Source organism: Scyliorhinus canicula, chromosome 1, assembly GCF_902713615.1.
Source record: "Scyliorhinus canicula chromosome 1, sScyCan1.1, whole genome shotgun sequence".
Classification (NCBI taxonomy): domain Eukaryota; kingdom Metazoa; phylum Chordata; class Chondrichthyes; order Carcharhiniformes; family Scyliorhinidae; genus Scyliorhinus; species Scyliorhinus canicula.
In genome coordinates, this window is record NC_052146.1 from 18,446,203 (window position 1) to 18,472,323 (window position 26,121).

The 26,121-nt window shown below is 47.7% G+C and overlaps 1 protein-coding gene across 2 annotated transcripts; it reads left to right on the forward strand.

The window, feature by feature from the left end:
- kctd10 (potassium channel tetramerization domain containing 10) lies at positions 1–25,842 on the forward strand. 2 transcript variants are annotated; one of them, XM_038814489.1, is made up of 7 exons: positions 1–76; positions 7,302–7,515; positions 11,580–11,749; positions 15,389–15,475; positions 16,222–16,274; positions 17,742–17,937; positions 25,259–25,842. In XM_038814489.1, exons 1-7 carry the CDS (start codon positions 74–76, stop codon positions 25,475–25,477), a joined length of 942 nt encoding a protein of 313 aa, XP_038670417.1. In that variant the 5' UTR covers positions 1–73; the 3' UTR covers positions 25,478–25,842. The 2 variants fall into 2 exon arrangements, with proteins under 2 accessions (XP_038670417.1, XP_038670501.1); XM_038814573.1 differs by having other exon boundaries at positions 15,392–15,475.
- Positions 25,843–26,121: the final 279 nt, after the last annotated feature.

The window sequence follows — 26,121 nt, forward strand, 5'->3', positions numbered from 1 at the left end:
GGCGGAAATGGTACTGGAGGAAGTGACGGAAAGGGCGGAAGTGCGTTGGGGATGAGGGGAAGCGGCGGGGTTGATGGTGAGTCGGAAAGTTGTGGAAGTTGTTTTTTAATCATTGGATTTGTTTTAAGAGGCGCTGAGAGGGGCCGATCCCCCGGATAGAGAGGGGTCGCGGCACCGCTTTCTTCAATATAAATCCGGATTCTCTCGGATACAATGGATTTTGTCTGGGAGGCTGAGGTTTGTCGTACTGCGGGAGGGACAGAGGGGGGATGGGGACAGGGGGGATGGGGACGGGATGGGAACAGGGAGGGGGGGATGAGGACAGGGAGGGGGGGGATGAGGACAGGGAGGGGGGGGATGAGGACAGGGAGGGGGGGGGGATGAGGACAGGGAGGGGGGGGGGGACGGACAGGGAGGGGGGGGGGGATGAGGACAGGGAGGGGGGGGGATGAGGACAGGGAGGGGGGGGGGATGAGGACAGGGAGGGGGGGGGGGATGAGGACAGGGAGGGGGGGGGGATGAGGACAGGGAGGGGGGGGGGGGATGAGGACAGGGAGGGGGGGGGGATGAGGACAGGGAGGGGGGGGGGGGGATGAGGACAGGGAGGGGGGGGGATGAGGACAGGGAGGGGGGGGGATGAGGACAGGGAGGGGGGGGGATGAGGACAGGGAGGGGGGATGGGGACGGAGGGGGGATGGGGACGGGGAGGGCGGCGGCTGGGGGGGTGGGGATATGGGGTCAGGAGGGGGTGGGAGATAGGGTCGGGGAGGAGGAGAGGGGATGGGGAGGATGCAGCTGGACAGAGGGAAGAGGTAGGGAGGGAGTGCACGGGGGAGGGAGTTGGTGAGTGGGAAAGAAGAGGGAGCAAAGGGGATGAGGAAGGATTGGGGAAGTGGTGGTGGGAGGGAGGGCAGAGAGGAGGTGGGAGAGGGTAGGGGGAGCCTTGGGTGGGTTTCTGAAGAGGGAATAGGACAGAGTGAGGATCAGTTTGGCAACAGTGGGGGTTGGCATATTCCTCAAACTTACTTTGTATCATTAGTTATTCAATTATATTTTATTTCTGGAGGAAATTTTACAATTGAAACCCAGTTTGGGTCAGCACTTACATGCACAGCTCAACACTATCTGTTTTAAACACCAGACATCTTTATACACTCTCTCACATACACAGACAGGTTTCCCAGCGCTACTAAATCCTCAAATAGAGAACCATTTCTGCTGGTTGGGGAATCTTGGATTACGGGACTGATATTTTGAAATAGACCTTTAAGAGTGAAAATCTGCACTCAAAAGGGTAGTTGTGGTTTGGACATCTTTCTTTAAGAAGTAATTGATGCTGGATCAATTGTTCATTTTGAATCTGAAGTCAGTACGTGGCTGGTCTTGAAATACTACCTGCCTGAGAGTGTGGTGGAGGTAGATGCATTTGTGGCTTTCAAAGGGGATTTGGACAAACTCCCGAAGGTGAAACATTGGTTGGGCTACAGGGACGGGCAGGGGAGTGGAGCTGGCTGGTGTGTTCTTTGCAGTGAGAAAGGTCTCCTATGTCAAAACCATTGTCAATCTTTATAGTGATAAGGAGCCATAAGTTGTGGTCATGGGATATGGAGTCCGGTCAAAGATCAGCTACGAACTTGTTAAATGGCAGAACAGACACAGGGAGAATGTTTGCACAGTGACCCGGGGCCGGGATCAAACCTGGTCCTTGGTGCCGTGAGGCAGCAGTGCTAACCACTGCACCATCGTGCCGCCCAGAATGTCGCGGTGGATTAAGATATATTGCACTTGTTTGCAGCTGGATCCCATCATTCATGCAACTCCATTATCGTCAGTGTTTGGGTGAAGCTTTTAAAATGAAATAAGACTTGCTTAAATCAGTGAAATTGTCAGATTTTACAAAAAAATGTTGAGGAACATAGGAGTGAACCATTCAGCCCCTCAAGCCTGTCCTGCAATTCAATGAGATCTTGACCAATTTGTGGCCTAACTCCATATACCTGCCTTTGGCCCATATCCCTTGATATGTTTGCTTAACAAAAACTTACCAAGCTCAGATTTAAATCTATCAACTGGTCTCGCTTCAATTGCTATTTGTGGGAGAGAGTTCCAAAGCTCTACGAAATCAAATGAAAATCGCTTTATTGTCACAAGTAGGCTTCAAGTGAAGTTACTGTGAAAATCCCCTAGTCGCCACATTCCAGCGCCTGTTCGGGGAGGCTGGTACGGGAATTGAACCGTGCTGCTGGCTTGCCTTGGTCTGCTTTCAAAGCCAGCAATTTAGCCCAGTGTGCTAAACCAGCCCCTGGCCCTCTACCACCCTTTGAGTAAAGGAGTTAAGAACATAAGAACTAGGAGTAGGAGTAGGCCATCTGGCCCCTCGAGCCTGCTCCGCCATTTAATGAGATCATGGCTGATCTTTTGTGGACTCAGCTCCACTTTCCGGCCCGAACACCATAACCCTTTATCCCTTTTTTCTTCAAAAAACTACCTATCTTTACCTTAAAAACATTTAATGAAGGAGCCTCAACTGCTTCACTGGGCAAGGAATTCCATAGATTCACAACCCTTTGACTCCTAAACTCAGTCCTAAATCTACTTCCCCTTATCTCTCCTGAATGGTGTAGCCCTGATTTTTAGACTATTCCTCCTAGTTTAAGAATCTCCAACAATGGAAATAGTTTATCTTTGGCTCTCCTGTCTTTCCCTGTTCATATCTTGAATACTTTGATTAGATCACCCCTGAACCTTCTAAAGCCCAGCGAAAAGAGGCCTAATTTGAGTAATCTCTCCTCGTAACTCAACCTCTATAATGCAGGTATCATTTTTGTAAACCGACATTGCACTGCTTCCAAGGCAAAAATATCCTTCCTATGGTGGTGCCCAGAACTGCTCACAGTGACTCCAAACCGGGGTTGGGGGGGGGGGGGGGGGGGGGGGGGGTCTAATCAGGGTTTTGTATAGCTGCAGCATAACTAATAGGCTAGGAGATTGGGCCAAAATTTGGCAGATGGCGTTTAATTTAGAAAAGTGAGAGGTTATCCATTTTGGCTGAAAAACTAGAAAGGCAAATTATTATCTAAACGGAAAGCAGATTCAAAATGCATCTGGGAAGAGGGATCTGGGTGTCTTTGTTCATGAATCGCAGAAAGTCGGTATGCAGGTACAAAATGTCATCAGAAAGGCAAATGGAATGATAGCGTTTATTTCAAAAGGACTGGAGTTTTAAAATAGAGAAGTGTTGTTCCAATTGCACAGGGTGATGGTGACACCACAACTGGAATATTGGGTCCAGTTCTGGTCTCCTTATTTGAGGTAGGATGTGGTGGCATTGGAGGCAGTTCAGAGGAGGTTCACCAGATTGATTCCGGGGATGAAAGGGGTTGACGTATGAGGAGAGATTAAACAGTTTGGAGCTTATACTCGCTGGAGTTTAGAAGGATGAGATGGGATGTGATTGAGATATATCAGATACTAAAAGGGATTGATAAAGTAAATATAGACCAAATGTCCCCCCTTCTGGGGCAATCTAGAACGAGAGGTCACGGGTATAGGTTGAGAGGCGGTAGATTTAGAACTGAGGAGGAGGAACTACTTCTCACAGAGGGTGGCGAATTTGTGGAACTCACTGCCCCATACTGCGGTGGAATCTGAGCCATTAAATGGTTTCAAGAAGATCTATTTCTGATTTTTTTTAAAACAGGTTAAAGGGATATGGGGAACAGGTAGGGAGGTGGTTTTGAGACCAGTAAGAGATCCGCCATGATCTGATTGGTGATGAAGGCTCGAGAGGCTGAATTGCCTACTTCTCCTAATTCCTATGTTCCTATAACCCCTGCGTCTTTATATTCCAGTTCTCTGGATATAGACCTTTTGATTGAGCAGGATGTATACTTGGGCTGATCTATGTGGAGTAATATACGTTGCTAAATATATTGTAATTAAAAATAGTTTGCATATGTCGATAGGCTAGAGTGTGCTGAGGAGGAAGTTGGAAGTGTTGGTTGATTAAATCATGTAAGTCTCAACAAAAGCAAATAGAATGTAGAGGGGGGGCAGTTCCAGAATTAGGATCTGCTCAATGTCACTCCATTATAAACTGTATTCAAAGTCTTGCACATCATCCAGTTTTGTAAGTATTGCACTGCCTTTCACAGTTGCCCTGTCATACTTTGTTGGCAACATTGTTCTGTAGCGATGTGCACTTTGATTTCCCCAAACCTTAAGGACAATCTGTTGGTCTTGGTCTTGAAATGTGGCTTATTTTTGGTATGTTTTACCAAAAAGGTAACATTATTTGAGAGTTTTTTTGAGGACAACAAGGGATTAAGTCAGCAGAGTTGACTATAGGGCCAGTGGTACTCTGTCTCTCTCTCTCTCTCTTCCGTCTGGCTCCTGCGTTCATGGTCTCTTATAGTGACGCATCTCTAGACACAGTTATTGCCTAAAGGAAGAAGGACAATGTGGTGGGACTGGATAAGGAATTCACGTCACAGTTAATTGGGAAGCTTGTCTTCTGCTAAAGGGTTTCCAACAGCCTTCAATTCACTCCTTGTGATGGGGAAACCTCAATGAAAGCCAATGTTTATGGTGTAAGGAGGAAAGGATGCAAATTCATATAGCACTTTCCCCATCCTTGGGATGACCTGAAACGTTCCAAATACCCAGTTACTTTTTGCAAGCAGTGTTGTAAAGTGGCCTAATTCAGCAGCCAGTCTGTGCACAGTAGGGTTAGAAAGCACGACTCGTTTACCTGCTTTTTGTTCCCAGGGATGTTGGCTGAGGGAGGAATTTCAGACTTCTTCCGAACGGGGGTCAGTTCGCTCAGTTGGCTGGACGATTGGTTCATGATGCAGAGCGACACCAACAGCATGAGTTTAATTCCTGTATTGGCTGAAGTTATTCTCAACCTTGCCCCTTGCCTGAGGTGTGGTGATCCTCAGGTTAAATCACCATCAGTCAGCTCTCTCTCTTTCCCTCCCCCCCCCCCCCCCCCCCCCCCCCCAAGGGGAAAGCAGCCTATGGTCATCTGGGACTATAGCAATATTTACATCTATTAGGACAGGAGGGTTGCCGGGACTTGGATCCTCAACTAGGGACTGTCCTGGAGGGCTGCCGGGACAAGTATCCCGGACTGGGGACTGTCCTGGAGGCCTGTGGAGGCTAGTATTCCGGACTGAGGACTGGTGGAGGGCTCCGGGGGCTAGTGTTCCGGACTGAGGACTGTGGTGGAGGGCTCTGGGGGCTAGTGGTCCGGACTGGGGACTGTAATGGAGGGCTCCGGGGGCTAGTATCCTGGACTGGGGATTGTAATGGAGGGTTCCGGGGGCTGGTATCCTGGACGGGGGACTGTAATGGAGGGCTCCGGGGGCTAGTATCCTGGACTGGGGATTGTAATGGAGGGTTCCGGGCGCTAGTATCCTGGACTGGGGACTGTAATGGAGGGCTCTGGGGGCTGGTATCCTTGACTGGGGACTGTGCTGGAGGGTTGTGTGGACCTGTATCCTGGACTGAGGACTGTGCTGGAGGGTTGTGTGGACCTGTAACCTGGACGGGGGACTGTAATGGAGGGCTCCGGGGGCTGGTATCCTGGACTGGGGATTGTAATGGAGGGCTCCGGGGGCTGGTATCCTGGACTGGGGATTGTAATGGAGGGTTCCGGGGGCTGGTATCCTGGACTGGGGACTGTGCTGGAGGGTTGCGTGGACCTGTATCCTGGACTGGAAATTGTCTGAAGAGCTGTGTTGTTAATCTCTGGCAGCATGGGTTGTGTTTCAGCGTACTGGTTTGGTTGATGGGACTGAAAGGGCTAATGTTTAGGTAGCAGCATTCAAAATGTAAGGATGTTCAGAGCACTGTGCCACGTTGCTATGCAGGCGCCTTTACAATAGGGAATGTCCGTTTGTGTGAACCCACTGCTTCTTGCAGCCTCCCCGTTTTCTGTTGTGCTGTGACTTCCGGACCTCACAGTTGCTGAAAGAAAAGCTTCACTGCCAACTTCCTCCTGCAAAATCAGATTGTGTTGTCCAGCCACCCTGCCCGAGACGAGGAGGAGGGTGTCAGACAGCCAGGATTTGTCAGTGGCTTCGGCGCTGCTGTTTTCTTCCACTCTCCTTATGACAGGCCCTAATTTATTTTGGTCTATGCGATGGTGACGCTCTAACCAATCTGCAGCCCATTGGGTCTGATGTGTCACTATCCAAATTGCTCACTTGTTTATAAGGGATGTGGATGCTGAATTCAGCAGGTTTTAGTTTGTTAGTGAGAGTGGACACACTGTTTAGGTTTGGGATAAGAGGTGGAATACTGATGGGCAGAAATCTGATAAGAAAATACCGCTGATCGGCGACACTGTGCTTCCTTGTCACTCATCAGTCGCAAACTTTTCTGTTTAGTAGTTGAGATTGACAGATTTTATTGAGCCCTTTCCATTGCCCTTCCATACGGGGCAAACACACGCAGCCATTCTCATCGAGCAGCCAGGGTTGAGGAAGTGTGTGTGGCCGAGTCACTGGTGTTACCTGGGGTTTCAATGCATAGAGTGTGACCCTGGTCAGCCTGACCAGTTTTTACTGATGGTGGTTGTTCTCCCTCACCGAATCCCGCAAGTACCCCCTCAGTTTGCAGTCACTCTATCAGATCACGAGTCACGTTGCCCTGTGTCGAGTGAGTGAGCTCTATCTCTGCTCTCTTATCCATAAGCTCCTCACCCTTGTCACCCAGGATGGAAGGAAATCAGCTGTCAAGACTCTGAAATTCCGTTCCTAAGCTGCCCTGTCCTTTTAAGATACTATTGGAGGTATGTGGCCAAGCCTTTTAGCTGCTGCCTCCCACCCTGCTGAGGTGAAGTGTGGTCATGTGAGTGCAGGTTGGTCACTATCAGTCATGGCTCAATGGGTAACACTGAGTCACAAAGTTGTGGGTTGCAGTCCCACTCAGACTAGAGCACTGAGACTGACACTGCTGTGCAGTACTCCCGAGTGCTGCACTGTCAAAGGCGCTGTCTTTGGGCGGAAACATTAAATCAAGGCACTTTGTCCTCTCAGGTGGATGTAAAAGATCCAGTGGCATTATTTTGAAGAAGTGCAGGGAAGCTATCTCTGGTGTACTGGCCAACATTCATCCCTCGATCAACATCACAAAAAGATAATCTAGTCACGATCACATTGCTGCTTGCGGGAGATGCTGTGTGTAAATTGGTTGCTGCGTTACCTGCATTGCCCGCGAAAGCACACCAGGATACCCTGAGGTTGTGAAAGGCAAGTTGTTCCTTTTCTCTAACTTAGCAATGCTGTGTTTCACAGGAAGAGAGAATGTCTGGAGAAAGCGTGGTGAGTCCAGTGCCCGCAGCATCAACTCGGACCACCTCTTTCAAAGGGGCAAGCCCGAGCTCCAAGTATGTCAAGCTGAATGTGGGAGGAGCTCTGTACTACACCACCATGCAGACCCTCACCAAGCAGGACACCATGCTGAAGGCCATGTTCAGTGGCAGGATGGAGGTGCTGACAGACAGCGAAGGTAATTTCAGCTTAACCATCCTACTCGCCAGGCCAGGTAAGATGACACCAGTGTGTCCTTACTGGCCAGGTTCAGAGAGAGACTGAACGGGGGACAGCACTCTGCTCAGTGAGAGAGAGAAGACTGATCGAGGACTATGGGTTAGTGTCGTTAATGCAGAGATGTTTCCACTTGTGCGGAAGACGAGAACCCGGGGCCATAGATGTAAGACTGTCACTAATAAATCCATTCGGGAATTCCAGAGAAACTTTTCCCAGAGAGTGGTGGGGGTGTGGAACTCGCTACCGCAGGGTAGATGAAGTGTTAGTACAGTTGCAGTGAATAACAGGTATGTATCTTAAGACAAAGCTAAGCAAGTAGACAAGGGAGACAGAAACTGTAGGATACATTGATGGGGTTTGATGAAGGTTGCGAGGAGGGGTGGATGAGGCAGGGGAAGAGGGGGAGGCCGAGGAGGTGGGGGTAGGGGAGAGGGTGACGGATGGAGAGGGCAGGGGAAGGTGGGGGTAGGAGGGAGGGTGGAGGTGAGGGATGGAGAAGGTAAGAGAGAGAAAGGTGGGGGCGGGGAGAATAGAAGTTGAGAGAGGGCAAGTGGGAGGGAACGAGAGGGGTGCAAAAGTGAAAAACCACAAAAGAGAGGGAGAAGGATCAGTGGACAGTAGATGCTTCACTCTTGTGTTGCTTTTTCACTTTTTCATGTGCATATCAGGGAAGAATGTCACTGTGTGGTAATTGCCCAGTAACCATTTGGAACAATGGGAGAACCTTGCCTTATTTGTTCAGGAAATTTAAAAGCACCCCTTGCATTTCTGCAATAAATTCCTTGGATCCCAGCCCTGTGTGATTTACATAAGGCACTTGGCCTGCTTTCCCCTCTGCAGAGACTGTGGACATACCAAATCCAGAGATCTGCATGCTTGAAATATTTGAGTGTTAAAATAGCACCAATCCTTCTAAAAGTGGTGCAAGGCACTGCATAGCTCACAGTAAACCTGGTACAGGATTGAAGCTGCACGCTGGCAGTCATAGAATTAAGGATTGTTTGCGTATTAACCACCGTAGCCATTGCTGAGTTGGTAGCAGCCTCCTCTCCGAGTCCAATGGTCGTAGATTCAAGTTCCAGCCCAGAGTAAAAAATCTGGGCAGGCATTCCAGTGCAGTCTGGAGGGAGTGCAACACTGCTGAGCGAGGTGTCAAAACGAGATACCGTCTACTCCGTATTTCAAAGGAGAGCATTGGAGTTCTCCGCTGTTCCGACTAGCATTTATCCCTTGGTCAATGTCACAGAAGAATAGATCATTTGGTCAAAGGTAGATGTCGAAAATCTGAAATACTAACAAAATGCAGGAAACACTCAGCAGGTCTGGCAGCTTCCACAAAGAGAGAAACAGAGTTAAGCTTCAGGTCGACATGCTTCCATCAGAATGATTATCACCATCTGTTTGTGGGAGCTTGCTGTGCCCGGATTGGCTGCTGCGTTTCCTACCCTACATAAATGACACCGCTTCAGAAGCACGTTGATAGCTGTAAAGTGCTTTCGTACGTCTTGAGGTTGTGAATGGTACCCTTCCTCACAGCAGTGTCTGTGTCTACAACACAAGGGGTGCAGTGGATCACCACAGCCATCCCAATTAGAGATGGGCAATAAATGATGGCCTAGCCAGCAACGCTCCTATCCTGTGAAAGAATAAATCTTAAAAAAATTATATCAATGCACATCTTTGAAACGGAAAAAGCAATGTGGGTCCGTCAGTTAAGGGGTCATACATTTGGGAAGCTTGCTCCCCACATTTGTATTCTATTGAGCAGCTGAATTTTCCAATCGATAGCCAGTGTCCCATCAGTTACTGAAACAAAGCTTCTGCCACCGACTGCCAAGCCCCACAGCCGACAGTTAATGAAAACACAGTGATTTCGGACTTTATTCCAGGTCCAGCAGAACCTCTGTCATTTGGTCATGGATCATTTGCCCCACCTGTTTCTCTCTTAACACTGCCTGACCTGCTGAGTACTTCCACCCTTTCCTGGTTTTGTTCCCATGGCGTTATCCTACTCCATGCACTGCATCACAGGATATTTTTAATGTTCTTTCACAGGATGTGGGCGTCATTGGCTGGGCCAGCATTTATTGCCCATCCCTAATTGCCCTTGAGAAGGTGACGGCGAGCTACCTCCTTGAACCGCTGCAGTCCATGTGGTGTAGGTGCACCCACCGTGATGTTGGGCGGCACAGCAGCACAGTGGTTAGCACTGTTGCTTCACAGAGCCAGGGTCCCAGGTTCGATTCCCGCTTGGGTCACTGTCTGTGCGGAGTCTGCACGTTCTCCCCGTGTCTGCGTGGGTTTCCTCCGGGTGCTCCGGTTTCCTCCCACAGGTCCCCGAAAGATGTGCTTGTGAGATGAATTGGACATTCTGAATTCTACCTCTGTGTACCTGAACAGGCGCCGGAGTGTGGCGACTAGGGGCTTTTCACAGTAACTTAATTGCAGTGTTAAAGTAAGCCCACTTGTCGCAATAATAAAGATTATTTAGGGAGGGAGTTCCAGGAGTTTGACCCAGGGACAATATATTTCCAAGTCAGGATCGTGAGTGACTTAGAATTCCTACAGTGCAGAAGGAGGCCATTTGGCCCATCAAGTCTACACCGGCTTTCTGAAAGAGCACCCTACCTAGCCCAACTCCCCCACCCGATCCCCATAACCCTACTAAGGAGCAACTTAGCATGGCCAATCCACCTAACCTGCACATCTTTGGACTGTGGGAGGAAACCGGAGCACCCGGAGGAAAGCCAGACAGGCACGAGGAGAACATGCAAACTCCATACGGTCATCTAAGACCAGAATTGAACCTGGGTCTTTGGTGCAATGAGAAAGCAGTGCTAACCACTGTGCTGCCCTAAGGAGCATGTATTCCCTAAGTGCTAATGTAAGAAGGAAAGGCTGAACCAAGTAATACTGAATGAGACAGACGTGGGATCCCATCCTTCCTGCCTCATTTTCCTGTTTTTTCCCTACTGGGCACACATGGAGAGGTACAAGAAAGACCTAGGGCTTCAGCCATTGCACCCAGCCCTTTCCTGATCGGAATCTCCGGTAGGGGCAGGAGGGGAACGTGAAGGTCTACAAGTAGCTGCAGCAAGGGAGCAGTGCACAAAGATTTAACAGCCTGGTGGACTCACAGCTACAGGGCGACGGCAGTTCAAGGGAAAGGAGCTGCACGATTGATCCGTTGTAAGATCAGCAAAGAGTGTCTAATCTATGGGTCTTGGCCAGGTGGGAAGTTTTAGGATGTGGTCGGAGAAAGCGATATATAAATGCAAGTCTTCCCGGCTTCACTTCATTCCTGTTCAGTGCTCGAATTTCTAATTTGCACTCCCTCCTGGTTCCTCCTGAGGGCAGTACTGAGTACAGTCAATTCCAGTGGGGCAGTTGCGCCACCTGGAGGAGCATTAGAGCTGGAACACGGGGAATATAGTGACAGCTAAGACGGCAGGCTTGTTGGAGCTGTAAGATTTACAAATTTGTACTCTGTTTCCCCCCCCCCCCATGATTCTCAATATCGGCTAGCTATGAAGCATGAACAAGTGGTACCCCAACCAGGGAGGAGAGGCAATCTGTCAGTTAACTGTGGCGAGTGTCGCACAGACCCTTAATGTCTCATTCAGAGTAGAATTAGAAAGAGCCTGTGGCTCTTGTGCAGGCAGCAGTACTGACAAATAAAAGATGAAAAGGTCTCCAGCTGAGTTGAGCGCACTTAACTCAACATGTAACTTGTCTAAATAACTGCAATGTAAACTCAGTGACCTGGCTGTGTCTCTGCAGAATCATTTTGGTCTATTTAAAGGTCTAGTAAATAACATGCTTAAAAGCTAATCATCTCTAAGACGTTTGATTCCGAAGAAACGCAGCCATCGGCATCCGGCACAAAATATAAATTTTTCTCATGTGGAAATGGATTTGTGCGAATGCTGGAAAAATAAATTCTGGAAATGATCAACAGGCGTGGCAGCAACTGTGGTGGGGTGATTGCTCAGTTAAGAATTGTCAACATTTCCTGTCTTACAGGCTGGATCCTAATTGACCGCTGCGGAAAGCACTTTGGGGCGGTTCTGAACTACCTGCGCGATGGCGCTGTGCCCCTCCCAGAGACTAATCGCGAAATTGAGGAACTGCTGGCCGAGGCCAAGTACTATCTGGTCCAAGGGCTGGTGGAGGAGTGCCAAGCTGCCCTTCAGGTAAACCCGCCATCACGACCTTCTCTAGACCTTCTCTGCAATGCAACGGGCAATCCTCAAAGCATCTTCCACTTGACTACCCGCGAATCGCAGTGCATAGTGTCAGACGGTGCAGAAGGAGGCCATTCGGCCCATCGAGTGCACCGACCTTTGGAAAGAGTACCCTGCTTAAGCCCACGCCGCCGCCCTATCCCTATAACCCTAGTAAGGGGCAATTTAGCATGGCGAATCCACCTAACCTGTACATCTTTGGACTGTGGGAGGAAACCGGAACACCCGGAGGAAACCCACGCAAGACACGGGGAGAAAGTGCAAACTCCGCACAGTCACCCGAGGCCAGAATTGAACCCAGGTCCCTGGAGCTGTGAGGCAGCAGTGCTAACCACTGTGCCACATACCGCCCGGGCAAGGGTTATAGCAACTAGTTTCTTCACTATTCCAGCATCGTTGCTTCAGTTCTGAAGGATTTTTGGTGGAGAAACTGTTTCCAGTGGTAGGAGGTAACGAGAGGACACCGTTTACAATAATTGATAGAAGAACCAGAGGGGAGCTGAGGCAGATTTCCTTGTTCAGTGAGCTGTGCTGCCTGTACGGATGGTGGAAGCAGATTCAATGGAAAAGGAAATGGATAAATACTTGAAAATGAAATAAAATATACAGGGCTGTGGGGAAAGAGCGAAGGGAGTGGGACTAATTGGTTAGGTCTGTCAAAGAGCTGGGACAGGCACAGTGGGCCGAATGAACCCCCTTCTGTTCTGTGATTCTAAGCACTGTTCCTGCCATCCTCATTCTAGGACTGATTACTGCCCTAACCTTGCACCTCGTAGCCCTGGAGCCACGTTCTCCAGTCCTGCTGACCAAACATTTCAGAACGTGTTCTGGTTTTCTTTCTCATTCCCTCTCTTTGTTTTATCCACTTCTCACTGAGTCCCCTTTTAGTCTAGTTTACAAAGTCGCAGGCCACGGCCTCTCTACTGGAGACCTGTCAGTCTCGTTGAAATCCCTGTCCTCCCTTTAATTCCTGAATAGCGCCCCCTAATGTGACCAGAACTGTACTTGGCACCGTCGCTGTGTCCAGAGTTCCAAAAAACATCCTGGTGAAGTCTTGAGTGACATCCTGCTCCAGAGGCTTATGGTGGTGGTGGGTATCCAAGCTAAAACCTGGAGTCAAATAAGCAATTGGCTAAAGGAAAGGAAGCCGTGATCATTAGTTAAGGAGTTGTATAGCTGAGGTGACGGATTAAATAAAGTTCCCCAGAAATCAGTGTCGGGGCTGCTACGATATTTGATGTACATAAGGAGCTTTGATTCCGAAGCATAAAAGGAATTGGTTACATTGGTAAATTATTCTTGGGGCAGAGGGGCCCAATTGCCTCCTTTTTCTAAGTTTCAATGTGTTGCATTACATTCATTTTCATCAGCCGTACAGCTCTACAAACTTGAAAATGTTGTCATCTCCCCCACCTATTTATTTTGATTTACTAATGTAACCAATTTCCAACATGGCTGTCATGGCTGAGCTCTGCTTCATTTACATTTACCCATCTTTGATCTGTAACTCTTGATATCCTAATAAAAATCGATCCATCTCAGACTTGAAAACTTCAATTGATCCCCAACATCCACAACCATTTGGAAAAGGGTTTCCGCTGCCTTATGTGAAGAAGCGCTTCCTGATTTTCTGAATGGTCCAGCTCCAATTTTAACATCTCGTCCTCGATTCCTTCACCAGAGGAAATAGTTTATCTTATCGAATCCCTTTAGAATTTAAACGTTCTCTATTACGTCATCACTCAATCATCGAAATTCAAGGAAATACGAGCGAAGTTTAAGCTTCATAATTGAACCCAATATATCCCAATATTCTGTTAAATTTGAGTTGCACTCTGGACAACTAAATGGGAGCGGGAGGGGGGCGCTTAATTAGTGGTGTTTAACTGTCCAAAGGAGATGCAGAAAGAGGTTTTTGGAAAGGTCACAAATTCAATATTTAATGTACCCAAGTATCGCAGACCAGCAAACAAAAAGACGGTGCATTTATTCATCATTTTTATCTTCAGGTACCATCCCAAGACACCTCACAAATTGGCCAGCCATAGAGTGGAGAGATTGAGAGGTGACCACCAGCTTGGTGCGGGGCTTTCTAACATAACAATGTATCAAGCACAATTACATGGAGCTGTTTGATTGTCACCACCTGGAATCTATTTTTAATGCCGATTTTCTTTTTTTTATTTAAAAAATTTAAAGTGTCCAATTCTCTCTTTTTCCAATTAAGGGGCAATTTAGCGTGGCCAATCCACCTACCCTGCACATCTTTGGGTTGTGGGGGTGAGACCCACGCAGACGCAGTGAGAATGTGAAAACTCCACAAGGGCAGTAACCGGGGCCAGGGTCGGACCCGGGTCCTCAGTGCTGTGAGGCAGCAGTGCTAACCACTGCGCCACCGTGCTGCTCCACCTAACTATTCTAATCCCATTTTCCAGCCCTTGGCCCAGAACTTTGTACGCCCTGGAATCGCAAGTCTACGTCTTCTGTTATGAGGGTCTGTGCCTCCACCATCCTTTTAGGCAGCGAATTCCAAACTCCCACCACCCTCTGGGTAAAAAAAGTTTTCCTCACATCCTCTCTAACCTTCCTGAACCCTTACTGTAAATCTATGGTCATTGACCCCCTCCACCAAGGGGAAACATTTGTTCCTGTCTACTCTATCTATGCACCTCATAATTTTATACATCTCAATCATGTCCCCCCCTCAGTCTCCTCTGCTCCAAGAAAAGCAATCCAAGTTTATCCAATCTCTCTTTTCATAACTAACACTCTCCAGCCCAGGCAACATCCTGGTAAATTTCCTCTGCACCCTTTCCAGTGCTATCACATCCCTCCTATAATATGGATTCCATAACTGCATAATACTCTACCTGTGGCCTAACCAACATTTTCTACAATTCCAGCATAACCCCCCTGCTCTTAAACTCTGCACCTCTGCTAATAAAGGCAAGTGTACCATATGCCGCCTTACCACTGTATCCACCTGCCCTGCTGCCTTAAGGGACCGGTGTACATGCGCACCAAGGTCCCTCGGTGCTTCCCAGGGTCCTGCCGTTCATCGCGTATTCCTGTCTTGTTTCTCCTGCTCAAGTGCATCACCTCACACTTATCCGGATTGAGTTCCATTTGCCACTGATCCCATCCCCCAGTAATCGGAGGCTATCATCGTCACTATTTACCACCCCACCAATTTTCATATCATTCGCAAACTTACTGATTAACCCTCCTACACTCATCTCTAAATCATTTATATAAACCACAAACAGCAAGGGTCCCAACACTGACCCCCGCGGGACACCACTGGACACCGGCTTCCAATCAGGAAAACATCCATCACCCTCTGCTTCCTGCCACTCGGCCAACTTTGGATCCAATTTGCCAAATTTCCTTGGATCAAACGGGCTCTTACCTTCGCCATCAGTCTCCCATGTGGGACCTTCTCAAAAGCCTTGCTGAAATCGAAGTAGACTACGTCAAATGCATTTCCCTCCTCTGCACATCTGGTCACCTCTTTGAAAAACTTTTTTTTAATGTTTGAAAATATTTTCAGGTTTGAAATGCTCTGAGATGCTTGTGCTTGTTTTATAGCAGAAAGAAACCTATGAACCTTTCTGTAAAGTTCCTGTGATCACATCTAACAAGGAGGAACAGCGATTGATAGCTACTTCTAATAAGGTTAGAACATGAGGGGAGGGGGGCGCAGTAAACTCCCGTGACGTCTCATCAACCAATGATGCTTTTTGTTCCCCTCTGCTCTACCTCCCAATCACCCCCTGCCCCATCCCGGCTGCCAATGTATCGTTCCCTTTCACTGTTAGACATGTAAATCCCATTTTGTCTCTATCCAGTGTTGGTATTAAGTTATGCTGAGCGATGGTACAGCGAAGCAGCGCTCCATGTAGACTGAACTCCCAAGGTGCTGGTGTCCAGCAGCATGTGTGTGAAATGTTTCCTTTTCCCACCTTGAACGGCGCCGCCAATTTGAGCCAATCTCTAGACTTTCGGTGGTATTTACCCCCCTTCTCTAGATTCATACTGCCCAGATTGGATCCTTACTGAAACTCGAGATTTAAAAAAAAATTTAGAGTACCCAATTCATTTTTTTTTAATGAAGGGGCAATTTTAGCATCCCCATTCTACCTCCTCTGCACATCTTGGGTTGTGGAGGTGAGACCCACGCAGACACGGGGAGAATGTGCAAACTCCACAGGCACAGTGACCCGGGGCCAGATTCTAACCCGGGTCTTCAGTGCTAACCGCTGCGGCACCGTGCCACCCAAAGAGAGATTTATTTGGACCTACGCAGCGTGGGGTCGCCCTGAACCATGTACCGTGTGGGAGGGACAGTATTCTGATTGATTATCACTAGTTCTCCTTCACACTATGAACCACGACCAGTTGATATTCTTTTCTCTCCACAGCCTGCAGTTAAGCTGTTGTACAACAGAAGCAACAACAAATATTCATACACTAGGTAAGTGAAGACCTTCCGATCTGTGCCAAGTGCTGCCTTGGACATTACTGAGCACATTTAGAAAACACTGTGGCGCTCTCGCAATGGCCTAATGGGTGGTGAATGAGGCAACTATCAATTAAAAGGTCCAAATCCTTACTGTGTGTTGAGTGGGGCATGGGTGATGCTTCACTCTCCTGATTCTAGGGTGGGAAAATATCAGTCGTACCTTGCATTCTTTATCATTGTCTAGTAATTCTTCCTCTGGACAGGGAACGTGTCCGAGCAACAGGTGAGGGCAGGAAGTCTTTCACAAATAAGCTGAATTTATGGAGCACCTTCAGATTAAAACATCCCAAGGTGCTTCACAGGAGCATTATCTAACAAGTTGTGAGCGCGAATGACAAGGTATTGGGGCAGGTGACTAAAAGGTTGGTTGGAGGGGTAGGGTTTGAGGACTGTCTTGAAGGATGAGAGTGAGGTAGAGAAGTGGAGAGTTTTCGGGAGGGCAGAGGCAGCTGGAGGTGCAGATGCCGATGGTAGAACCATGGAAATCGGGGTGCACTGCAGGCTAGAATTCAGAGTGGGAAGACCTCAAAGGCTTTCGGCTGTGAGGAGCTTACACCATTGGTAGTAGCCTGCCAGGGCCCTCTGCACTGACAGATAAAGAATTCCCCATTTGGGCGAGTCACCACTGTCCATGTGTAAAACAGTACCTCAGCGAGCATCAATGTCTTTGGGAGAACCGGGAGTGTAGCAGCAGAAGGTGAAGTACATTGTGGCAGCAGAAGGTGAAGTACATTGTGGCAGCAGAAGGTGAAGTACATTGTGGCAGCAGAAGGTGAAGTACATTGTGGCAGCAGAAGGTGGAGTACATTGTGGCAGCAGAAGGTGAAGTACATTGTGGCAGCAGAAGGTGGAGTACATTGTGGCAGCAGAAGGTGGAGTACATTGTGGCAGCAGAAGGTGGAGTACATTGTGGCAGCAGAAGGTGGAGTACATTGTGGCAGCAGAAGGTGGAGTACATTGTGGCAGCAGAAGGTGGAGTACATTGTGGCAGCAGAAGGTGGAGTACATTGTGGCAGCAGAAGGTGGAGTACATTGTGGCAGCAGAAGGTGGAGTACATTGTGGCAGCAGAAGGTGGAGTACATTGTGGCAGCAGAAGGTGAAGTACATTGTGGCAGCAGAAGGTGGAGTACATTGTGGCAGCAGAAGGTGAAGTACATTGTGGCAGCAGAAGGTGGAGTACATTGTGGCAGCAGAAGGTGGAGTACATTGTGGCAGCAGAAGGTGGAGTACATTTTGTGGCACTGTTTGGCACCTGGGTTTTCTCATGCTAAGTTTGCCAGCTGCTTTGCTGTTGAGCAGAAGCTGGACTCTGTTTCCTGAATGGATTGACAGAATACTGGGGCACGAGTTCTGATCACCTCGCCGATGTATTTCCAATTGCTGGCCATCTCATTGGAGGTTTTCTCTTATGCTTTCAGCAACTCGGATGATAACATGCTGAAGAACATCGAGCTGTTTGACAAGCTGTCTCTGCGCTTTAATGGCAGAGTGCTTTTCATAAAGGACGTCCTCGGCGATGAAATCTGCTGCTGGTCCTTTTATGGGCAGGGCCGAAAGATTGCTGAAGTGTGCTGCACCTCCATAGTGTACGCAACAGAGAAGAAACAGACCAAGGTGGGGTTTTTTAAAGTATTTTTATCCGGGGCATTTTACAATATACAAACCGTTCATTCAACCTTCTACAATTTCCATAACAAACAGCCGACCCTCCATTCCACCTCACGGCCGCTTTTTATTTTTTGCATACCCCCGCCCCCGTTTGCTGACGACTACAATTCTTGAAGAAGAAGATAAACAGCCCCCACCTCGAATAGAACCCCTCCTCCGACCCCCTAATGGCGTTCTTCATTTTCTCCAAATGTAGGAACTCAGATAGATCCCCCCCCCCCCCCCACGCCGTCACCTTGGGCAGCTCTGGAGCCCACCACCTTAGCAGAATCCTCCTCCCTGCTGTCAGGCAGGCAGAAAATCATCCTCTCTCCCGGCTCGTCTGATACCCCAAATATCGCTGCCCACAGGCTCGGTGCCAGCTTTACCCCCAGATTCTCTGACATTGTCTCAACAAAAGATTCCCAGAACCTACCCAATTTCGGACAGGACCTGCTGCCACCCGACCCCCCTTCAATGCACCACCCAACTCTTCCTTCCAGTTTCTCTTTATCTCCTCCAGCGAGGCATTCTCCATCAGCTGTCCATAGATATCTGAAACCTTCCCCATTTCTATCTCATCCTCAGACACTACGTTATCCATCATTTGAGGGGCAACTGAGAAAACATAGCCAGCTGCTTCCGCACAAAGCCCCTCGTCTGTAAATATCTGAACCCATTTCCCCTGAGAGCTGAAACATTTCCACCAGTTTCTCCAGCCCCACAAACCTACCCGGCATAAATAAATCCCTAAATCTTTCTACCACCTCTGTTCCCAGACCTTGTACGCAGAGTTCAATCCCACCGGCATGAATCTATGGTTCCCGCATATCGGTGCTCTTGACAACATCGACTTCTGCTTAAAATGTTGCCTAGACTGGTTCTAAACACTTTAGCGAGGCTATCACCACCGTACTCAGAGTACCTGGCCAGCGACAACGGAAGTGGAACCATCACCAATGCCCTCCAACAAGGCCTTGTACAGGAAGCTGCCTCCATCGGCCCTCAAACCAACCCTTCCCCATGACCCATTTCCGAACTGCCTATTCACTGTTTAGTAATAGTTCATCAAATTCGGCAACGCCAACCCCCCTGACTGTCTATCTCTCTCCAAAAACGCTCTCCAACCCAGAGACGTCTTGCCTGCCCAAACAAAGGCCAAAATCAGCTTATAAATCGTCCCCAGAAAAGGATTTTGGGTAGAAAGATCGGGAGACTCTGGAATAAAAACAAGGATTTTGGATGGACAGTTACTTTCACCGTTTGAAGCCAGCGATAGTGGGAGACCATCCCACCTTTTCAAATCCTCCTTCATGCCTTCGCCAGACCAAATTCAGCTTCCGCAACACCACTCAGTCGTGAGCCATCTATATTCCCAAATATTTGAAGCTCAACCGAGCCAGGCAAAACGGCAATTTCTCTAGACTCCCCACCCTGTCCCTTAGGGCTCACCAGAAACACCTTGAGCCTATAATCCCGAAAAGGAACCAAACCTACTCAGTACCTCCAATAATCCTTCCCACACTGGAGAGAGGGTCTGTTATGTACAACAGCAAGTCGTCCAAGTACAGAGACACTTGGTGCTCCATATCTCCCCCCTCTATACCCTTCCACTCTTGTCAATTGCCTCAGTGCTATGGCCAGCGGTTCAATTGCCAACGCAAAGAGTAACAGGGAAAGTGGACACCCCTGCCTTGTTCCCCTATGCAGTTGAAAGTACCCCAAGCTTACTGCGTCAGTACAAACGCTCGCAGTGAGGGCCTTCTATAACAGTCTGATCCAAGAAATGAACCTGGATCCAAACCTGAACCATATCAGTATTTCAGGTACTCCCATTCTACCCGGTCGAACACTTTCTCTCCGTCCATAGAAATTATTACATCCCACTCCGACAGCACAACACCACGACATTCAAAAGCCTCCTTATATTGGTTGATAGCTGTTGACGCTTCACAAGCCCTGTCTGATCCTCTGCAACTACCCATGCAGACATTCCTCCAAGTGAGTTGCCAGCACCTTGGCCAATAACCCTGTGTTGGCGTTCAATAGAGATACGGGCTTATAAGACCCACACTCATCTGGATCTTTTTTCAGGATTAGAGAGATGGAAGCCTGTGCCAATGTGGTCAGCAGCCCTCTCCAGGACAACAAATCATTAAACATCTCCATGAGATGCGGCCCCAGCTCCATCACAAATTTAAAAAAAATATATAAATGTTTTTTATTGGGTTTTTGAACCAAGTATATTTACTGTTACGTACACAGGATAAGAGATGTATATAGAAGAGAAGGGCACACCCAAACATACCAAATAAAAGAAAATAGTAAATAATAAAAAAATACCATAAAAAATACAAACCCATTCGAGTATTGCCCACTGTAATTGTTTCTCCGGCACCCAAATGTATATTTACCATGGCAAATTTTTAAAATGAAATTCCACTTCGGGCCCAGAGCCTTCCCAGACTGCATAAACCCAATCCACCTTATAATTTCCTCCAGCCCTTGCACTTTCTCCTTGTCCACCACTGGGAAGTCAAAGTCATCCAAGAATTTCATCATATCTAAGCCCCCTTATACAACCCCCGATAAAAGGTCTCAAACACCCCATTTACCCTTCCTGGATCAGAAACCCACTCTGCCCCCTGGGTCCTTAATTAGCATTATTTCCCTAGAGGCCACTTGCTGTCTTAACTAGTGAGCTTACTGGCCTTCTCCCCATACTAGGGGCTGGTTTAACACAGGGCTTTTAAAGGAAACCAAGGAAGGCCAGCAGCACGGTTCAATTCCCGTACCAGCCTCCCGAACAGCCGCTGGAATGTGGCGACTGGGGGCTTTTCACAGTAACTTCATTTGAAGCCTACTTGTGACAATAAGCGATTTTCATTTTCATTTCATACTCGTACACGACAAAACTGGCCAACCGCTTTTGCCATTGATACCAATTCGAATTACATCTGGAGCTGCTTCTTCTTCAACAACTCCTCCTTTGGGGTAGCCGAGTATTGCTGGTCCACCACTAGAATAGCCTATACCAACCTCTTGTCTCTCCTACCCGCCTTCTCCCTATGAACCTTAATCAAGATCAGCTCCCCCCTAATCGCCACTTTTAATGCCTCCCAGAATGTGGAAGGTGAGACCTCCTCGCTCTTATTAAACTCCACATTTGCCCCGATAGCAGTGACTATCCTCTCACATGTCCCCTTATCCGCCAACAATGCCACATCCAACTTCCATGGATGACACTGGGTGTAACCCCTCTCCAAACACAAGTCCACACAGTATGAAGCGTGGTCGGATATGACAATTATTCTGACACTACCACCCCAGAAAGCAATGCCTTCTGGGACGGCCACCAGCACCCTCTTAATAATTTTCGTAACCTCCCCGTTCGTTGCATACACGTTCACTAACATCACAAGGGTCCTCCTCTAACCTTCCACTCGCCATCATGTATCTTCTCCCACTATGTTCCCCACCAAAAAGGCCACCCTCTTATCAATAAGCACCGTGGTTCCCGTCTTCATGTCAAAACTAGAATGGAACACTGGTCCCACCCACCCTTTCCTCAACCTCATTTGATCCCTAATCCTCAGGTGGATCTTTTGTACGAAAACCACATCCGCCTTCAAGCTCTTTAAATGGGAGAGCACCCTGGTGGCATGGTGGTTAGCACTGCTGCTTCAGGGCGCCGAGGACCCGGGTTCGATCCCGGTCCCGGGTCACTGTCCATGTGAAATTTGTGCATTCTTCCCATGTCTGCGTGGTCTCGCCCCCGCAACCCAAAAAAGATGTGCAGGGTAGGTGAATTGGTCACACTAAATTGTCCCTTAATTGGGAAAAAAAGAATTGCATGTTCTTAAATTTAAAAAAAATGGAGGAAAAAAAATGGTCGAACACCCGAGATCTTTTAATCGGCCCATTTAGTCCCCTCGCGTTCCATGTTACCAGTTTGGTCTGGGACCTCACGCACCCCTCCCCACGATCAGCTATATTCTAGTTGCAAGGGAATCCAACAAGGCCCTGCTTCACCCAGAGTCCAGGCCCACCCAGGATGATTGGCACCTCCCTCCACCCGGTAGCTCAACAAAGAGACCTTCTTTGAGTAGTGTCGCGGGATCTTTTTTACAGCCCCCCCCCCCCGTGAGAGGAACTGATTCCGAGCTACTGCTGACCAACGCTGGCATCAGATAACAATGTTTCACGGTGGTATTAGTCCAAAATATAGTAATATGCCACAAGTTCTTCCTTCAGTTCTTTTGGCAAAGAGACCAACGTTTTGTTTTCACGAAGCAAGATATTAAGTATAATCCGAATGACGGTGGATATTTTGTTTCAAGTGACAGAGAGAATTATGGTGCGTCTACAAGGGAAAGTGAGCTCATTTAAAAGACCTGGGATCACAAAGTGCGGCTGCAAAGTGAGAGGAGGTTTATCTGAACACTCAGATTCCATCATATTTTGCAATTACTCTGGAGTATCGATGCCTCCTCACAGCAACTGAACTGAAGGATTTTTGATTGTGGTGCAATTATTAAGCCTGTGTTTAACTCATCAGTAGAAAAATAACATGACCCCTGAATATTGCTAATGGCTGCTCCTGTTAGAAATGTCTAAACTCTGCCCTACACAAACTGCAATTCATTCTGGAATCTGTATTGAGAACAACGTCCTGTGCATCCATTTTCTCAGCACATGCTTCCTGTACCTAACACACTTTTTAAAAAATAAAAAAATAAAATTTTTTTTTTTTTAGAGTATCCAATTCTTTTTTTTTCCAGTTAAGGGGCAATTTAGCGTGGCCAATCCACCTAGCCTGCACATCTTTGGGTTCTTGGGGTGAGACCCAAGCAAATACAGGGAGAGTGATCCGGGGCCAGGATCGAACCTGAGTCCTCAGTGCAGTGAGACAACAGTGTGAACCATTGCGGCACTGTGCCTCCCCTGTACCTAACACACTTGACCTATAACCTGTCAAGTCCATGTTCTTGTATCCAGTGAGGCCCTACTCCAGCCTACCTCTGTGATCTTCTCTGAACTTGAAAGTTCCACTCTTTCTGCTCTGGTCTGCTGCACCTCCCTCTTCAGCACTGTCACTGCCAGTGCCTTCAGTCCCCTGTATCTGCACTCTGATACACCCTTGTAAACTCTTTGTTTTGGTACCTGTTTTCCCACCATTATAAAACCAGTAAGCTCCCCAAAGGACTCGCCCTCCTGCTGAGCGTCCAATGTGACCCAGTGCAATACTTTGCAATATTCTGATATGAAAGCACTATTAATGTAACTCGTTTCTCCTTCCTCCCTTGTCCTTCCCCAACCCTACCAACCTTCAATTCTGGTTGGCTTGCACCATAATCGAAACTGGTTCACAATCCTGCTCCTTGGTTCCTGTTTCAGCAGTTGTGATATCTAGTTGCTGAAACATAGATTACAAGAGCCTTCCTGCAACCTCTGATGTGGGGGGAGCAGCTAGTGTGCAATTGGCTGAACTATATAGGAAATTTGGTGTGAATCCCTGTCCAGGTGGAAGAGATATGTAAGAAAATGTGACGTTATGCACTGAGGCAGGAAGAATGAAGGAGCTGAATGTTATTTAAGTGGAGAAAGACTTGCAAAAAGCAAGCATGCAAATTCAGCAGGTAATTGGGAAAGGCAAATTGAGTGTTTGCCTTTATTTCAAAGGGAATGGAGTATAAAAGTCGGGAAGTCCTGCTAAAACTAGTCAAACCACACCTGGAATACTGTGAATAGTTTTGGTCCCCTTATCTAAGGAAAGAAGTATTGGCGTTTGAGGGAGTGCAGAGAAAGGTCACTAGGTTGATCCCGGGTATGGAAGGATTTTCTTACGAGGAGAAGTTGAGTAGATTGGGCCTGTACCTATTGGACTTTAGAAGAATGAGAGGTGACCTTATTCAGACATAGAGGATTCTCGGGGATTGACAGAATAGATGCTGAGAGGTTGTTTCCTCTTGTGGAGGAAATTTCCTCTTGTCTAGGACCAGAAAACATTATCAAAGAGTAAGGGGTCGGCCATTTAAGGCTGAGATAAGGAGGAATTGCTTCTCGGGGTAGTGAATCTGTGGAATTCTTTACTGCAATTAGGGAATCGAGGGTTATAGTGATAAGGCGGGAAAGCAGAGTTGAGGATTATCACATCAGATGAATCATGATCTCATTGAATGACGGAGCAGACTCTTTGGGCCGACTGGCCTCCTCCTGGCTCTATGTCTTACGGCTATGGTCTGTCACGGTGCAGTAGCCTCTATTGAACTTCTAATTTATTGTGCTACCTCGTATGTTAAATTGCACTAATTCATTATTAAAGTCCTGTAGTCTGAAACTTTATTGGGAGGTTTTTTGGCTGGTGACCAGTGCTTGTATAATCGATACAGTTTAAATTGTGTTCTGTAAAATCCTGTTCAACACGACAGCGTGTCACATTATCAGTGGCCTACTCACTTGAGCGAGAGATCCAGGCAGCTCGAGGACTGGAGAAGGTGGTAAAATTATTTAAAATCAACAATCTGCTTTTGACTACATTCTCGCATTGCGCAGGAAGCTCGGATTATTTACTGCAGTTGGACTATAGCAAAGGCATTTAAAGTGATGTAATCAGAAAGTGTTGGAACGGTGCGTGGCAAGTCAAGTCGGATCTGAGGTGGCCCCATCCAGACATCAACTTGTCTTCCTGTTTGATTACATGTTGCCCATTTTCTGTTTTATCCCATGTTTACAGTATTTGTCCTTTTCAGTTAAGTGCAGGTGAAATATTAAACCGTCTTTCCCCTCGGGTGGGCAGAATAGATCCCACTCCTGTACTTGAGGAAGAGCAAAGAAGTTCTCTTTGGTGTCCTGCCAACATTTAGCTCTCACCCAACATCACAAACAGATTAACTGGTCATTATCTTATTGCTGTTTGTTGGACCTTTATCATAAAATTGGCGCTTCCTACATTACAGCAATGAGTACACTTCAGAAGTACTCAGTTTGAGGTTAAGTGCTTGATGAGACCCAGAGGTCATGAAAAGTGCTGCAGAAATAAAGGTCTTTCTTTTTTTACTGAGGCCCCAGTTTTCAGGCCCCACCTCTGTGCTGCTTATGGGCTAACCAATAGAAGATTCTGACCAAGCTGGTAACTCCCCTGGTAGCAAAGCTGTGTAAGTTCATTGCTGGGTGAGGAAAGTGAATTCAGACACTGCCGTCAAATTTGCCATCAGTCTGTTTGAATTGACAAAGTTTTGATGTGTGGCATTGTGAGATGTGGATTGACCATCTGTCACTCCTGCAGGTTGAATTCCCTGAAGCCCGAATCTACGAAGAGACTCTGAATATTTTATTGTACGAGACCCAGGATGGGCGCGGACCGGACAACGCTCTGCTTGAGGCGACTGGAGGAGCGGCGGGTCGGTCTCACCACCTCGAGGAGGAGGAGGAACGGGAGAGGATTGAGCGGGTTCGAAGAATTCACATCAAACGCCCAGATGACCGATCACACCTCCATCAGTGAGACTCCTCAGCTTCTGTTTGGCTGAGTCTCGGCTTGGTCTAACTTCTAATCCTTTCTCCATGTCCTCCACGGAGAAAGAGATAGAATATTACCACACAATGGGATCCCTGCAGGGTATGATAGTGAAGGGTTAAAGTCAATCTCAGCCAGACTGATGACATTCAGTACGTGGAATGCCAAAATATGGACATATTTCTATACACAGCAAACTCTAGTTTAGGTATCGCGATCACACGGTTAAATTCTAGCCTTAAAAGCTGCCCTAATTATTGGTGAAGAGGAAATAATGCTTTTTCTCTCTTTTTAAATTGTACAGGATATGTTCGATTATTACTTTTCACAAAAAAATGTAATTGCACAGCTAAGTTATTTTCATTGTTTCAATCTTATCAGATCCAACACAGTAGCATAGTGGTTAGCACAATTGCTTCACAGCTCCAGGGTCCCAGGTTCGATTCCCGGCTTGGATCACTGTCTGCGGAGTTTGCACAGAAAGGTCTGTGCGAAAGGTGAGCGGTTCACCCTACATGTTCTCGCTTGGCATCTTCAGGCGAAACAGTGGCCTGATCCCTTCTCTTCCAAACAATGCTAACTCTGCTGTGTGTTCTCCCCGTGTGTGCGTGGGTTTCCTCCGGGTGCTCCGG

What these genes read in the sequence shown, in the direction of transcription:
- kctd10 (XM_038814489.1), top strand. An exon ending in GGTGCTGACAGACAGCGAAG is followed by an intron (nt 7,516 to 11,579) that starts GTAATTTCAGCT and finishes CCTGTCTTACAG; the next exon opens with GCTGGATCCTAATTGACCGC. An exon ending in TGATAGCTACTTCTAATAAG is followed by an intron (nt 15,476 to 16,221) that starts GTTAGAACATGA and finishes TTCTCTCCACAG; the next exon opens with CCTGCAGTTAAGCTGTTGTA.